The sequence below is a fragment of the Pollachius pollachius genome, assembly GCF_949987615.1.
Source record: "Pollachius pollachius genome assembly, chromosome: 10".
Lineage (NCBI taxonomy): Eukaryota > Metazoa > Chordata > Actinopteri > Gadiformes > Gadidae > Pollachius > Pollachius pollachius.
In genome coordinates this window covers 4,023,731-4,038,634 of record NC_136943.1, presented here as the reverse complement: position 1 = coordinate 4,038,634, position 14,904 = coordinate 4,023,731, and the positions used below count along the sequence as shown (strand labels likewise).

General features: G+C 45.6%; 3 protein-coding genes and 1 long non-coding RNA gene across 7 annotated transcripts; 1 reads left to right on the top strand and 3 right to left on the bottom strand.

Moving 5' to 3' along the window:
• Positions 1-380: 380 nt before the first annotated feature.
• Positions 381-1,701, bottom strand: LOC307082019. The gene is made up of 3 exons (XR_013812189.1): positions 1,614-1,701; positions 1,021-1,146; positions 381-800 (listed from the first exon to the last, which is right to left on the bottom strand). It is a non-coding gene; the product is annotated as an uncharacterized lncRNA (long non-coding RNA).
• Positions 1,702-2,129: 428 nt separating this feature from the next.
• On the bottom strand, positions 2,130-4,653 carry LOC307081581 (uncharacterized protein; the record flags this gene model as incomplete). The annotated part of the gene is made up of 6 exons (XM_079744832.1): positions 4,629-4,653; positions 4,161-4,230; positions 3,584-3,708; positions 3,343-3,478; positions 2,864-3,148; positions 2,130-2,635 (listed from the first exon to the last, which is right to left on the bottom strand). Exons 2-6 carry the CDS (start codon positions 4,213-4,215, stop codon positions 2,130-2,132), a joined length of 1,107 nt encoding a protein of 368 aa, XP_079600958.1. The 5' UTR covers positions 4,216-4,230; positions 4,629-4,653.
• Positions 4,654-5,290: 637 nt separating this feature from the next.
• On the top strand, positions 5,291-10,195 carry LOC307082008 (uncharacterized protein). 2 transcript variants are annotated; one of them, XR_013812184.1, is made up of 9 exons: positions 5,291-5,589; positions 6,344-6,619; positions 6,828-7,118; positions 7,618-7,772; positions 7,899-8,015; positions 8,140-8,184; positions 8,287-8,325; positions 8,498-9,196; positions 9,238-10,195. XR_013812184.1 is itself a non-coding variant. In XM_079745411.1 (8 exons), exons 1-8 carry the CDS (start codon positions 5,550-5,552, stop codon positions 8,675-8,677), a joined length of 1,143 nt encoding a protein of 380 aa, XP_079601537.1. In that variant the 5' UTR covers positions 5,291-5,549; the 3' UTR covers positions 8,678-10,195. The 2 variants fall into 2 exon arrangements, 1 of the variants encoding a protein (XP_079601537.1); XM_079745411.1 differs by having other exon boundaries at positions 8,498-10,195.
• A 570-nt stretch (positions 10,196-10,765) lies between these two features.
• LOC307082012 (uncharacterized protein) lies at positions 10,766-14,796 on the bottom strand (the record flags this gene model as incomplete). Of its 3 annotated transcripts, none has more annotated exons than XM_079745416.1 (4): positions 14,694-14,796; positions 13,792-14,119; positions 11,845-11,947; positions 10,766-11,124 (listed from the first exon to the last, which is right to left on the bottom strand). In XM_079745416.1, exons 2-4 carry the CDS (start codon positions 14,017-14,019, stop codon positions 10,766-10,768), a joined length of 690 nt encoding a protein of 229 aa, XP_079601542.1. In that variant the 5' UTR covers positions 14,020-14,119; positions 14,694-14,796. The 3 variants fall into 3 exon arrangements, with proteins under 3 accessions (XP_079601542.1, XP_079601541.1, XP_079601543.1); XM_079745415.1 differs by having other exon boundaries at positions 13,792-14,116; positions 14,694-14,759; XM_079745417.1 differs by lacking the exon at positions 14,694-14,796 and adding an exon at positions 14,242-14,682.
• Positions 14,797-14,904: the final 108 nt, after the last annotated feature.

The following is a 14,904-nucleotide window of genomic DNA, read 5'->3' as shown; positions in this document are numbered from 1 at the left end:
GGATTGTGTTATGTTATGTAGACAGTCCATTAATACATGTATGATTAAATGCAAATATTGCACAAACAAAACGTTTTTGAAGGGTAAAAATAAATAAATAAATAAAATTAAAAAAAACGTTTAATATTTTCATATTAGCTACATCTTTACAAAAGTTTTTTTGGGGGCATTTTCTGGGATGTTTCTTTGTACAAGTTTTGTTTTCAGTCATCTATACTAGCACAAGTACAAAAGTAATACCATTTGTCAGCACACACAACACAGACAAAACAGTAAGCAAAGCTCCAACCGTTCATGTTGGAGCCGAGGGCAGTGAGGTAGACCGGAGAGGTTTTGCTATAGTGGATTAAATCAAAAAAGAAAAGTGTACCATTATCAATAGTCCCTTTATGTTAACAACCTGAGCAGCCGAAAGCAGACCATTAAACAAAATTAAATCAGAAAAAGGAAACTGGAAATGTTTAAAGTTTGAAGGATTTCAAAAGGCACAATTAGCCGTCGACCGTAACAGCACGTGGAACTCGGAGCGTTCTAGAAGAGCGTATAGGTGCATCATGCTCCTCGCGAATGCCCTCTTCCCTGATGCTTCCCTAGAGGAAGTTCAGCTTGTCTGAGGTGTAAACAGTGGAGTCTGCGGTATTGTCCCGGTCCAGTGGGAGCTCAGAGAAGTCCGCCTTCCCTTTGCCCACCCTGTCCTTGTCTCTCTTGCTCTGGAACTGAATGCAGTCTTCAGAGGAGTGGAGGCAATCCGACGCCCAAAGCACCGAGAAGGAGTTATTTCGCTCTGAAGCAAAGGAGTCCTGCAACAACGGAATAATATTGTTGGTTTTATTTATAATTAGGCAGTTGGGCCCCGTTCAACATGAGTGGAATGGGCTGACGTGCTCTGGATTTGCAGATAGGTCGTTAAAGTCAATCAATCATAACAAGGATGTGATATGTATGCACAAGTGAAGAGCCGGCAGGTGACAGATTGGTATGCTAAAATAAACACACAAGACAATGGAGTCGTGTTCTTACCCCGATGCTGGTTGGAGCAGGGTGAGAAGCCGTGCGTCCCGGGAACCCGGTCCGCCCCTGGTTATCTCCTCTGCCGTTGCTTGGATACAACGGGGTCGCAGCGGCAACTGCTAGAGGAGTACGATTCTGGAACCGGGCACACACCAACCACACATGATTCTTCTAATAAACGTGCCCATTGAGATACAGGTGTCTGTCTAAATATCCAACATGTTATATTGTTAGTTGACGGATGTCGGATTTCAATTTCGTGGTTACACATTTATTATGAGCATTAATAACCTAGTTTAATTGTGACTTGTGACAACACTGCTTCATATCTTATCTATCCTTATCTCATAAAAGGTCTGCATTCACTTAATACTGTACAAGCAGATACAAAAACCTTCCTGCAACTATCATTTTGCGAACAATATTGCAAAACTGTTAAACAATATTAAAATACCACAATTAGTGGTACTGTATATTTAGGTTAGGCTATTCTTAACCTAAATATTATCCACATTTCTTCTATCAGAATCACAGCAGTACGGGTGAAACCAGCTATCACCCCAGGTGCCGGCCTACAGACAGTGCTTTAGCGCTCTGGTTACCATGTGAGCAGGGCTGGCTTGGGGGCTCCACTTCCTTGGGGTCCCAGCCTGCTGTGGCTGGGTGTATGATCCCGAGGGCTGATGGACATCTGGGCTGTAATCCTGCAGGCAACCGCCGATAGAGAGACCATCAGAGACCGCCATGTGCAGGCAAACAGGCGCTAAACAACTGGTCCTAGACGCAGACTGAAGACGGGGCCTCACCTGGACATTGATCCTTGGGGGGTTGGAGGGAGAGCTGTTTTTACCGATCAGGCAGTTAATGACCTTCGACAGCCAACAGTTGGGGTAATGCTTGATTGACAGGAAGAGACTGGCCAGCAGAAGGATCATCCCAGTGGGGATGACGAAGGACTTCATTATCGCACGCAGCTTCGTCATTTTCTCTGGTGGTGAACGACAGACCAGAGGGATGAGCGATGCGAACAAGGCATGCACGGACGCCACCAGACAAACAGTTTTTCAGCACCATCGCCACTTGTCTCGACCAGACTGCTTCACAAGACTTGCTTCGCACTAGGAGCACAGTTTTCCACTCTGCCTACTTGGACGTGTTTTTTTCATGTGGAATGCGTTTGTTTGTTTTTGTTCACAGCTCTGGCCACGCTCAAACCTCAAGCTGGATTGGTCGCACCGCAAGCTGTTCCCGCCTCTCAGCCTGCTGCTGCGGTGGGCCAGTTGCTTCCTCAGTGTTTGGGGTGGGTACTCACCGATCACATACAAACTGGTGGAGGACACCAGGTTGCCGTCTCGATCTCTGATGTCATACACCCCGGTGTGCTTGGGGCTCAGCCCTGTGATGATCACCTCGTCATCCAACCCGTACACCGACACGCGGTTCTGGAAGTCGGCGTCGATGCCCACCACCAGGCCGTGACGCACCAGCTGCACGGGGTCCCTGCGGGGCCGGGGGTCGTCAGGGGACCGGGTGGGGGTAAATGTTAGCGTGGCGTTATACGCTGGGATAAACAGAGGAAGGGTAACAAACTCTTTGGTGAAGCGGGTGACGTTGGAGGTGTGGCCTGCGAGTCGATGTGCGTCAAGAATCAGGGAGGAGGAGGAGGAAGAAAAAAGGGAAAGTGAGGCATGGGGGGGGGGGGGGGGGTTTGAGAAGGGATGAGAAATGCGATGGGGTGTGAGGAGAAGAAAACAGGAAGGAATAAAATGACAAGCATGAGCCGTGTTTTAAAGAGAAAGATGCACCCGTTAAATGATTCGAGGTGTTTTTGTGGGTTCCAAGCTTTGCTGACCTTGGACGATGAGTCGGCTGTGGGACATCAGACTTCCAGTCTTACTTCTCATGGTGTACAGGCCCTGGTCTGCAGGGGTCACCTTCCGAACCAGCCACACCTCTCTGTGGTACTGCATCTGCCCCCGACCTCCTTGGCTCATTCCTGGGTCCGTCCGGTTCCACAACAGCACCGGTCGGGCCTCGGGAGGGGAGCCCATGGGGGAGAACTCGAGCAGGTAGCCACTGTCTGGGATTCTGAGCTGGAAGTTCTCCCCATAGTTCACTTGGTAGGATCGTAGACATTCTAGAGGAGGAGGGCAAAGGCTGAGAAAAGGCTTGGGTTTGGCCAAGGCGAGACCATCTTATACCCTGCACAGTAAAAACAAACCCTATACAACCAGCCTTAAAGAGACGTGGTAATCATTAATTTATAAATTCTGGAATAACAACAAAGGAAAAGACATGCAATTAGGACAAGAGGTGATGGGACAGGTGTACCTGAGACAGTCAGATGAACCGTCTGGAAGGGTATACCGTGGGGATGCGTGATGTTGTAGTTTCCCTCGTCACCAAAAGTCACCTCTTTCAGAAGCAACTTTCTGGCTGTCGTCCATTCAAATCGAGGATCCATCACCTAAACATGCATCATACATGATTTAATCCTTTGGCAAGACCTCACAATAAGTAGCCATAACTTGTTAATCAAAATGTGCAAATGCACACCAGAAATTACACATACCGAGCCTTCGTTATAAATTGTACGCTTTGGTCCAGGTGGAAAATTTGGGGTGAATACCACATTTGAGGATGAAGATACTCGCACACTGAACTCATTTCCCAGACACAACGTCTTACTTTCGTCACCTGTAAAGATGGGGGGACATGATGATGATAAACAAAACAAACTCTTCATATCTGGTTGGTCGCATTACTTATACCACAAAGAGTGTGAAGCCTACTTACCCAACTGGTTAGCTAGGGTTAGCTAACCAGTTGCCAACCCAAAAAAAGGGCAATTAGTCTCATTAATCGAGAATTACTTATTCATTTCGGAATTCTTTCCAATTTGATTTAAAATACATATTTGCATTTTATTAAAGACCTAAATGCATATCACAGAATTTACAGTTTTTTCAATTACAGTAAATAAAAACAAGTGAAAAAAAATATATATATATTACTGAACACTTATATTATGTATTTGTAATTCTCTTGGGAATCTTGTTATGTGGATATGTCCTTAATGAGACTCATCTGAGTCCACAAATCACTGGAATGACACTAATTGGGATAACGGATTAGGCCTATAGGCTTACCTGAGGATAATGGCGGCAGAGTGAAAAGGGCCATCAGAAGGACTCGGATGTGCATGGTGGATTGCAATGCCTACAAACAAGGCCCCACAATGGAGACAACGAGAAACATATTAGGCGTCTTCCCCTTCCCCGCTGAAGACCATAACTGCCAGCAGCTCGTAGCTAAAATAAAAGCTGGGACTCGCGTTTTATGCAACAACATTTAAGGCAGTATTCAGAGGAAATAAGGGCTGCATTGTAATAATGGCATCATCATAAATAGCAGATGACCGGACCAGAGGGCCCACCGTCCTGACATCGCATTCCGTTCATGCATGCAGCAAACATGAGTATACAAGCACGTTTTATAGCACCAGAACGATCAGGCAACGTTCCTGAAAAATAAAATAAATGTTAACCAAATTTGACTGGATACGTTCTTAACTTAGCTGCAACAAGTCCGTGTTGTTAAAGCGTAGTGAAAGTTACCTGCTCCAATTAATGAATGAGTGTGTCGACGTGAGATGTCCAGGGCTCAGTGGTTCAACGGATTGGTTTCATTGCGCATGCGCGGTTGAGCTTGTTGATGATATGTTATCTACTATGCAGCAGATCACACATTTACACATTTACACACATTTACATTGTGTACATTTCTACCTGACTAATATTTTTTCTGTTCCTCATGCATAGAATATTTCGACAGTGAACATTTTAATTATTATTTTAATATATTATTATTATTATCGGTTGTTAAATAATACATTTTAACTGGGTTCCTGCTGCCTACCTATCACCTATCACATTAAATGTATTTAGCTGACGACTTTATCAAAAGCCTCCTACAATAAGTGCATTCAACCATGAAGATAAAACCCAAAATGTGTAAAAAGCATGTGTGTATGTGTGTACAATTCATCAAATAAGCAAACACAAAAAGAATAAATGTTAAATTTAATTATCGTCGACAGAATGACTGCTACATCAACTCTTAATCATTTGGATATCGGTATTTAGATGGATTGAACAAATGAGAATATTGGAGAATGAAGGGTGAACGAAAGAATGTCTACCCCTGGTTCTCAGGGGGAAGGGAGCTGTCCATGTCACTGATCATGGACCACCAGTAAGTAGGGGGCAGTAAAGGGCGGAGGAGCAGAAAAACACTGCAAGGGCGTTGTGTACCCATGGGTACCAACCAAAATTATCTGAAACGTTCCGAAAGCCTTAGCGACCTAACATTAGATAATATCAATAACGTTTCGACATAGGATTTGTTAACGGAGTGCTCTAGCACGGTAGTCCTCGTCTGCACAAGGTCGTCGTCTGTCTGTCTGGCTGCACCGCCCGTCCCGCCGCTGTGTGTGCTACTGAAGTTTTCTCCCTCACTCGCCACAATCCAGTGAGATAATGGAGCTGTTGGTTCTGTTGGCTGCCTGCATTGGGATAGGTGAGTACTAAGGATTGTCAGTCGCTTGAGTGCTTCCTACTTTTACTCTTAAAAAGGAAAATATGGGCTGAAATTATATATTTTTGTTACGGTTACCGTTTTGTCGTTTCGCCTAGTGCTCTTATTAGGTCAGAGTATAATCATGTGGATTTAACCACGATATTAACACGGGACCACATATGCTCTATACTTAATGAGTACAAATACAGTCAAATGTACAATGTTTTGCGCAAACGAGGAGTATGAAGGCGGAAGAGACTCTACCATGTTGTAACCTTGAACTGCAGTATCCACTATTAACGCTGGGCGTCACCTTTAACCCTCTGCTATATCCCTTTTACACATTGAAATTCAAACCTGATATAGCCCCTTGAGGGGAAAGGTTGACGGTTTGTGAGAAATTTAACAACAGCATGATACAGTCGGTCTGAAATCCCTGCAATTATGAATAATTAGAATCTCAGTTCCAACGACACCTGTATGCACCGGAAAACATTGAGATATAACACTGAAAAACGTTCAAATGATCCGGTTTCCCTGCTGTGTAAAGACTTGTACACACATAGGGGATTGTTAAGGCCACTGGTAGGCTTCATGGAGGTCTAGCCTCTCTTAGAGTGTCTGTTTAGCCCTCTGCCTACCTCGGCGCAGTGGGCAGTCTCCACGGACCAAACCTCAAGGTTTAAACAGTTTCCTTGTCAAGGGCAAATGTAGGAGTATTTTGACAAGTTGTGTTGTTGTTTTGTCTACACAGGACTCTCAGGCGGAGAAAACGTGAAGGTGTTGTATGGGGAAAGCCATAGATTCTATCTAATTTCTTCTGCAGAGTACCTGTACTTTGAATCGGATGCTTCTAATCAACCTACCAAAGTACCCCTTTGGACACGCAGCAAGCCTTCTAATACCATACGGGGTCGGTATGACAGCAGGTACTTCAAGATACAGAAACTCACCCAAACGGACAATGGAAAATACACTATACAATCAAGATTGAACCACACTATTGAAACCTACAGAGTCGATGTGTCACGTGAGTGTGCTTTCCCTGCATTTATTTTATGGGCACTCTCAATGTTGTGGGACCACTGGGGTCTGGGTCATCCCTGCCCATTGCTACAGATGACTCTTGGACCCCTGCATTCATGTGTGGTGATTCAACAAACATTCGGTCATTGTCTTTAAAAAAAGAGCTTCACCATTCCTTCTGTAAAATCGAATATCTTCTGTCTTGCTTTCAGATCATGAAAAGCATTTCTCCAAAAATGAGAATGAACAGCTACTATTTGACTTTCCTTTAGAGGTAAATTCGTGCACTGTTACCTTCACTCACCCTGATGATGGACATCCAAAGGTCATTTCCAATGGAGGATATGAAAGAGAAAGACTCTTTGATTGGAGGCTGCAATTCCGTATGGCACAAAAAAACACTTATCTCGAAATCGTTGACCTCAAAGTGCAGGATTCTGGTGTTTTTGACATCCGAGATGACAAGGCTCATCTGGCCATGAGAGTGACCCTCGAGGTGGCAGGTGAGTGGCCCCCAACCTCCTGTCTGTCAGGAGGCCCCACCATCCACGCACTACTGACCCACCATTTGGATATTACAGAATGTTTAACCGACGCTTAGCACTTTTTAACTGCCAATCAACGTTTACACTTTGTAAAAATAATAATAGTCAAATAAGTGACTATCAAAAGGCCCCTTCACAATTTCTCTTCAAGCTTTAATAATACTCACAGTTTCACGACAGGGTTTTATCACAGTTGGAAGGAAAAACATTTGGCCTGTCTCTGCAGTATAGTGCAAAGACCCAACATGGTGATTCTGTCCTTCTTTGCCTTTGTTATTACCAACAAATTCTGTGGATATTTGGTTAAAAAATTGAGACATCAAAATAACTTATATCAAGTAATGATACGGTCCTGAGATCTGTTTCCCGGTAACGCCGTCACATCCCAGCTCGTTTGAAAGTAAAATCATTAGCTTGCTGTTGATCTGTCTTGGAGAATCACGTACCTCTTCCCTAGCATCCTCCTCATTGGGGCCGAACATCGGCATTGCGGCTGGCGCCATTTCCATAGTGGTGTCCTGCTGCTGCTGTCTGAAGAGGTGCTGCTGCAAGAAAAGCTCCAAGAGCAGTGAAGAGGTCGCCGAGCCCGCTGACGACCCCCCGGAACTCCAGGTGAAAACAAACTAAACGCTATTAGTCAAGGCCGTCTGGCTCACCAATTATCGTTATCTATCCCCCATGGAACAGACGATGTTTGCAGCATGTTTCTGAAAGCTCACGTGTCTCGCGTCTTTACAGGACTACAGTGTCATGCCTTCACCACCGAGATACCACGTGGAGCTCATGCCGCCGTCGGCAAGCGGTGGTCCTGTGTATTCATACCGTCCGGCCGACCCGGCGCCCAGCTCGGTGGAGGTTAGTGCGTTCGAGCGGATCTACGGATGGCCAACGCCTCCTGTAGCCCTACAAGTCAGACAGTGATCTCGGTTCTCTTGTCCTGCACCCTTTCACCTTGTTTCTTTCTGTGTTTTATTCTCAGATGTACAGTCCTCCCCCCGTGCCCTTCACTGCCCCTTCGGCTGAGGTAAGCGCTGTTCACACCCGACGGAGTAGCCCCACAAGTCAGAGAGTGTCCCCGGTTCTAGTGTCCGTCACCCCCGTGTTTATTTCTGTGTTTTATTCTCAGATGTACAGTTCCGTGCCGTCCACTGCCCCTCCGGCCCTGGTAAGAACAGAAAACATCCAACAGAAACCAATAGTGTCAGCAGTGGCTGCTACCTCAGGGTTTAAAGAAGTCTGTATCGCCAGGGTGTTTTTTTGGGGGAGTGGTTTGTGTTGTGCACTTTAGACGCCTTTTTTTTTTTTTATCGCGGCTTATGTGCTTTCTCTTTGCCCAGGCGCCAGCTACAGGAAGCCAGGCTGGTACTCAGGATAGCTCCTTCGGCAGCAACTTCCTGTCCTCCGAGACCGATCCATGCTTTGAGAAGAAGGGCATGAATCTGGCGCCGCCCCTCCACTCCGAATGCGTCTCTGCGAACGTCTACACGTCGGACAAACTCAACTTCGGCTTCCTTTAAGGAATCCGTCCCGATTCTCAAAGTTCAGGGATTGCATGATTTACAATATATGTAACTAGTTTTTTTTAAAGAGATAGTGCCGTATATACTAACAGAGAATAACCTATTAGTGAGGTTATCAAACCAATGCGTAAAAATATTTACTTCTTTGACTTTTATGTTTGAAACTAGCGTTTGACCCCTGTTACTGTCTGAAACTCAGTGCATTTACATGGGACAGCTAAATCGGTTTATGCCTTATACCGATTCTGCTACTGAACGGACCGTGTCAATTATCCGAACGTACATGGCCTTTAGAGAATCGAATAATGGCCGGAGCATGGCTGAATCCGCTACCCTAGGCGGCGCTAGCCCTTTGTACAAGCGGTTATAGAGCCACTTCCGGTACGTCCCAGCAACAACAAACTCAGGCGGCATTCAAGAAAGATGTTTTCAGTAGAAAGATGTTTACAGTAGACAGCTGTCAGTTCACTTCGGGTCCATGTCATGTCTCCGACGCTCCATTGTTCCTACCTCTCGGTCGCATGCGGACTCCTCCGGCGGCGGAGCAGCGGGAGGAGGCCGCATACGACCAAGAGGTCACCTTTTAAAATAAATCGCCGTTGGAAAAAGGCGACAACCATAAACATATAAAGAAATAATTAAATATTTATAAAGAAATAATTGTTTATATGTCTATGGCGACAACACGACTACCGTCTCCTTCTACTTCCGGCGGACGTCCCCCGGCCGCAAGATCTCGAGCATGCGCAGAACGCGAAATCCGATGTGTGATTTGATGCGGGTTTACATGCAGGCAATTACACCCGATAAAGACTCTGCATGTAAACGCACTGACGTGCGAATCTTTACATTTCTTATGATGGAAAAGCGTATTGATTGATATACTATGTAGCGACCCTATATTTATATCCTTCCAAACTAAAGCCTGTTACATTCTTACCTCAACGCCACGCGATTCTCACTCTGCCTTGTTTTTACTCTACCTCTTCGTTACTTTGTTTTAAAACTGATAATTGACAACTGACAATTGGAAAACAATCTGTTAAAGGGCTTTTTTTGACCTGAACACAGCTGTTTTTGTATTCGTATGTTCTTTTTTCGTTTCTAGATCTTTCCCAGGTAAATAACCTTTATCAGGTCAGTTTCTTTGTTGAAAATGCCATATCAAATGGAGGGGTTTGGTTCAATTGTATGTAAACCGTACAATAAAATAGATTCACTGCCATTCACAGGTGGCCTTTGACTTGTTTAAGCTACAGTTCAACAAAAACGTGTTGCTATCTTGTGGTGCCGTATTTAAACTGGAGTCCAAAGCCTTGTTATCAAACAAGTGTAAGTGTAAAGTCTTTCAATTCATTCTCTGTATTTGCTCTTTTTCTCATGTGATATTTGTAACCACTTTTTCCTTGTCGTATAGCCTCAAATTTGTTGTCCATGTGCTTACAGTACATGTGGCTGTGAGGACTAGTCAGTTCTATGATGTATGTTTATATAAATAAAAAACACTTCTTCCTGTCCTGTGCTCAGTTACGTTTCTGGGTAGTGCACCCTCAACCTTTGTGGGAATCAGACCCCATTTATACTAGGCTGGTACTGCACAATTTAAGTGTATTGAATAATAGCTCTGCTTGTTAAAGGCTTTCTATATTATATATATAAAGCCGATTTAAATTGAATAGTAATTGTCATTTATGATTTGTATAATGTTTTGTAGTCTCTCGCTAGATCTTATTAAAAGGACGTTCGATTTAACAACTAGACAATTAACCAGTTAAATTAAGGTTGCATATTTGTATTAATTAGCTCGTATATAACGTCAAGCATCTTAAAAAAGAACTGTCAAACTGTTCAGATATATATAATATACTCTCATTCGGGGTTCGAACCCAGTACCTTTCTGTTGTGTTCAGCGCCCTTTAAACTTCTTGATTCAAAGATCTGAAACAAATCTCCCCTTCAAACCCTTTATTACCCATAATAATCCAACACACACGCACGCACACACACGGACCCAAAAAAACCCCAATGATACCGATAACTTAACCGCCCGCCCCTCCTCTCCCCCACCCTACCCCACAGCCCGCTCTAGTCCTCCCCCTTCCTCTCTTCCAACGCCCTCAGCCGGCCCTCCAGCTGACCCAGGCGCCCCTCCACCCCCACAGTCTTTTCAGAGCTGGGGAAGGCCACGCCCAGCAGCGCGCAGCCAAGCACCAGGCCGGCCAATCGGATGGCCGTGGTGTCTGTGCCGGCGTGCGCGTCGCTCGCGATGAGGCCAAAGAGCCAGAGCGCGGCGGCCGTCTTCAGGACCCAGAAGACCTGCCGCAAGAGGCCGACGAAGAGTCGCAGGAGCGCCGTCAGCAGCCAGTAGCCAATCAGAGCCAGCAACCCCCACTGGGCCACTGAGGCCACGCCCTCAGGGGTGAAGCGGGGCAAGGAGAGCGGGACTGTGGTGGCAGACAGACAGACAGACAGACAGAGACAGAAAGAGAGAAAGAGGGAGACAGAAAGAGACAGACAGGCAGAGAGAGAGAGACGGAGAGACAGAACGAGAGAGAGACAGAAAGGGAGAGAGACACAGACACAGAGAGAGAACATGTATCATGGATTAGTTGGTTTTGACATTAATTTAACATTGCCAAGGTTTCACATTTTCAAGGGTAATCCTAATTGCCTAAAGATATTCAAAACGCGTTGCAGTGCTCCACGCAGCTCGTTCATAACCCTTGTTCGGAAGAATGACTGGAGATTCAGGTTACATGTGACTAATGAGCAGTGGTTGTGAGTCTCACTCAAGGCTGTGTACTGACATGCTGGTGACACTAGGGGATCGAACCGAGACTCCCTTCAGGCCAGGAGCCGTTAACCTTAGCCCCTGCTCCAGTTAGGTCTATGATTAAACGTTCAAAAGCACAACCTGGAGACGAGTGGTGTTTTGACCGACAGATGGAAGGTAATGTACCTTCACCTGTGCTGCTGATCTAACCACAACTACAGTAGTAACACACACGTACCACTCTGAATGATGCCAAAAGAATGCGTTATCAAGGCATGATCAGGTAATAGATTCTCCAGGCATTATTTAAAGAGCACTTCTGCAGTGTCTGTCAATAGACATTTTCATTGCCTTAGAGCACCATGTAGAAAACACACACACATTAACTCACCATGAATCCCTGTGACCCTGAGAATTTCTGTGACGTAAACAGCGATGACATTCAGGCCGCTGGCTGCGCCTTCGGCTAGGAATCGGATGACCATCTCCACAAACTGAAGTTAAAACAGATGCAGAAGCTGAAAGCACATTTCCGGCTGGCGGTGTAACCGCGCAATGAAGATCACCAAACATGCGACAAGACATTAAAACTAATCTTTCTTGACTGAGACCCGATCTGAGGGAAAGGAGAACAGTGTAGTCACTTGTCACTGGTTTGCTTTGATGATGGATATCATTCATACATTGATTGAATCGGTATAACAGAGAACGCTGGTGGTGGTGGTCAGAGGAACACATGCTTGGTGGTGGACAGAGAGAGCATTCCATGTATAAAGGAGGCTAATGCATTTGTACTGCACTACACTGTTCATTCATCTCATTCAATAACACGTCCTTAATCATGTAACCAACTATCGGGAGGTTCAATTATGCATCACGGACTAAACAACAGCAATTTAACCCACTTACAAGCCTTCAACAAAGCTATTTGTTGAAGTGCCATTTCACTGGCACTCGCGAAACTGCCAACCACTTGTGCATGTGGGTGCATGTGGGTGCGAGGGCGTGTTCAAGTAAAGCCAGGCTTGATAAAAACTCTGCTGTACTCCCTTCCAATTGGTCGTCCCAAACCCTCTGCATTTGTCCTAAGCTGGGCTGGCTTGTCTGAGGTCAAGGGCAGATGTAAGACAGACATAGCCTGTATCTTCGGCACCTGTTGCCAACACACGAGCGCCTCACTGACAACTGTTGAGGTCAGCAGCAACAGAAACACACACATCTGTCGCTCTAACTTCGTCCCCCGCTATGTGTTAGAAAAACAACCTTTGGTGTTAAATGATGGAATACTTTCTGTTTGGGACTATTTGACCGGCTTCGACTCTAGTCTATTTTAGTGCAATGATTACTTCTACACACAAAGATGTAATAGTTTCTAATCCTCTAAAACTTTGCACAACTTAACACAAAAGACATATTCTTTATGAGGATGGGAGACACACCAGAATGTGAATGATACATACTGGTGTATGTCTCATACACCAGTATGGGATAAACTACAAACTTTACAAACTATTATGAGACGACATGAACCAAGTGACAGGCGGGGACGGTTCCCGGGAGGCCATGTCTGGACTGGTTCGATTATTGAGGGGTAGGGTTGACGCGTATGCAAATGAAGAGCAGAGGAAAGCAGGACTTCATTCCAGTCATCCGTACGCCCGCTGAGATTACGTGATCGCAACACAAACCCTCCATTTGTCAGCCACATGTATCGCTGGAGTCTAACCCAGCAATACATGGGTCACCTTGCTAGCTGGGTTACACCAGAGGAGTGGATATCATAGGGTTAGATATCAGAGGTTTAGAAACAATAGGGTTAGAAGGGAGGACATCCAGTTGAGTTTCTTACCATTGCCACGGTATAGAAGTTGTCCTGACCAAGCATTGACTCTAGATACAACGCGACACGCTGAGGGAGAGGAGGGAGAGGAGGAAGGTCGGCCACACAGGAGTGTAGGAGCAGGGAGGTGCATGGATATAAGCAGACATGGAGAGATGGGGGAAGTGGGGTCATGGAGAGAGATTATCGAGTCGCAGGACCAGCGAACAGCAGGGTGGATTGGGAGGTGGTGGTGGGGGTGTAAGAAAACAGAGAAGGAAGGTGAGACGGAGTGAGATGGAAGAGGTAAAATTAGTAATTACCCACACGGTTAAGCAATGTTCAAGGATAGTGGAGGAACAGCCTTGAGAGAGGAAATCTTATTAAGAATATTAAAAAGGTTGAAACTAAGGGATTAAAAGGGACAGCCTGAAACCCAATCCATATATTGTAGGTATAGTTTACTGAGAAACTACTAAGGCAACACAGACACACACACACCTTAAGCGATCATCTTACCTCGATTGTGGATTGGATCACATTAGTTCCCACAACGTTCTCCACGTCATGACGGATGTCTCTGAAGGTACCCGTGATCAGGGTGCGGAGGTTGACCGGGGGTGCCTCCGAGTCGCTGGAGAACCCGTGTCCGGAGCAGCCCGAGGCAAGGGCAAGCACCAGAACACACGTAGAAAGACGCCAAGCCGGCGTGCAATGTGCACGCTTGGAAGGATTCGCGGAAGTCATTCTTGAATATTTAGGAAAAATAGAAAACGTGTAAAAAAGATAAAATGGGCTGATATCCACCGCAGGATGTGCAGATCTGCCGCTCCACCTCGAGGTGCTTCTGAAACACAGTCGTAATTCACAAGGTTTAAAAATGGCTTCTGTTGACAGACGCCTCAACAAACAGTCTTATCCTGTTCTCCAAGAACCAGTCACAATGAATCGGAAGACATGAGGCAGTACCTGGGTCGGATACAAAATAAGATCGCCTCTTCCACTAAAGGTCTGACATCAAATGCACATAGCTGTGGGCCTACTCCATTAGGTCGAATTGGATATAGCTTTTATTTTAAACTTTGGCAACATCACAGGGTTCTAATCGTGGATTAGGCCTACTGCAACGTCAACAGATTTCTAATAATGCATTGACTATATTTGGTAAATCCGGTCCACAAACGAAATTAGACCAGCTCTCATTCATCCAAGCTATCCAAACGTCCGGAAAATGGTCCCAAAGCATCAAATCCCGTTTCTATCTGCGCGTAAAAGCAACGGTGGCAACGCGGTGACGTTGACCGGACAGAAGGACCGTGCGCCCGTCTCCTAAAGATCAGATTACTCGACGCAGAGATGCTGACGACTACACATTTGGTTTTGTTGGTTTGTCTCCCATTTCGCCTACAACGCAATATTACCACGAATTATTCTGCGTAACCATCCGATTTCGAGGTTCCTTCTGGCGGCGCACCCTTCTTTTCTTGCCGTCGCTTGAATAAAAAAGAATCCTGCCCTACTGGTGGTGGCGGCAACACCACCCAGATCTTGTGTTGTTGGGGGTGGGGTCATGTGAGGCGGAATGTGCACACTATAAAAGACCGATTTGCACGCCGAGACAAGTGACTTATA

What these genes read in the sequence shown, in the direction of transcription:
- LOC307082008 (XM_079745411.1), top strand. Translation starts at nt 5,550, where the DNA reads ATGGAGCTGTTGGTTCTGTTGGCTGCCTGCATTGGGATAG. An exon ending in CTACAGAGTCGATGTGTCAC is followed by an intron (nt 6,620 to 6,827) that starts GTGAGTGTGCTT and finishes TCTTGCTTTCAG; the next exon opens with ATCATGAAAAGCATTTCTCC. An exon ending in CCACTGCCCCTCCGGCCCTG is followed by an intron (nt 8,326 to 8,497) that starts GTAAGAACAGAA and finishes CTCTTTGCCCAG; the next exon opens with GCGCCAGCTACAGGAAGCCA.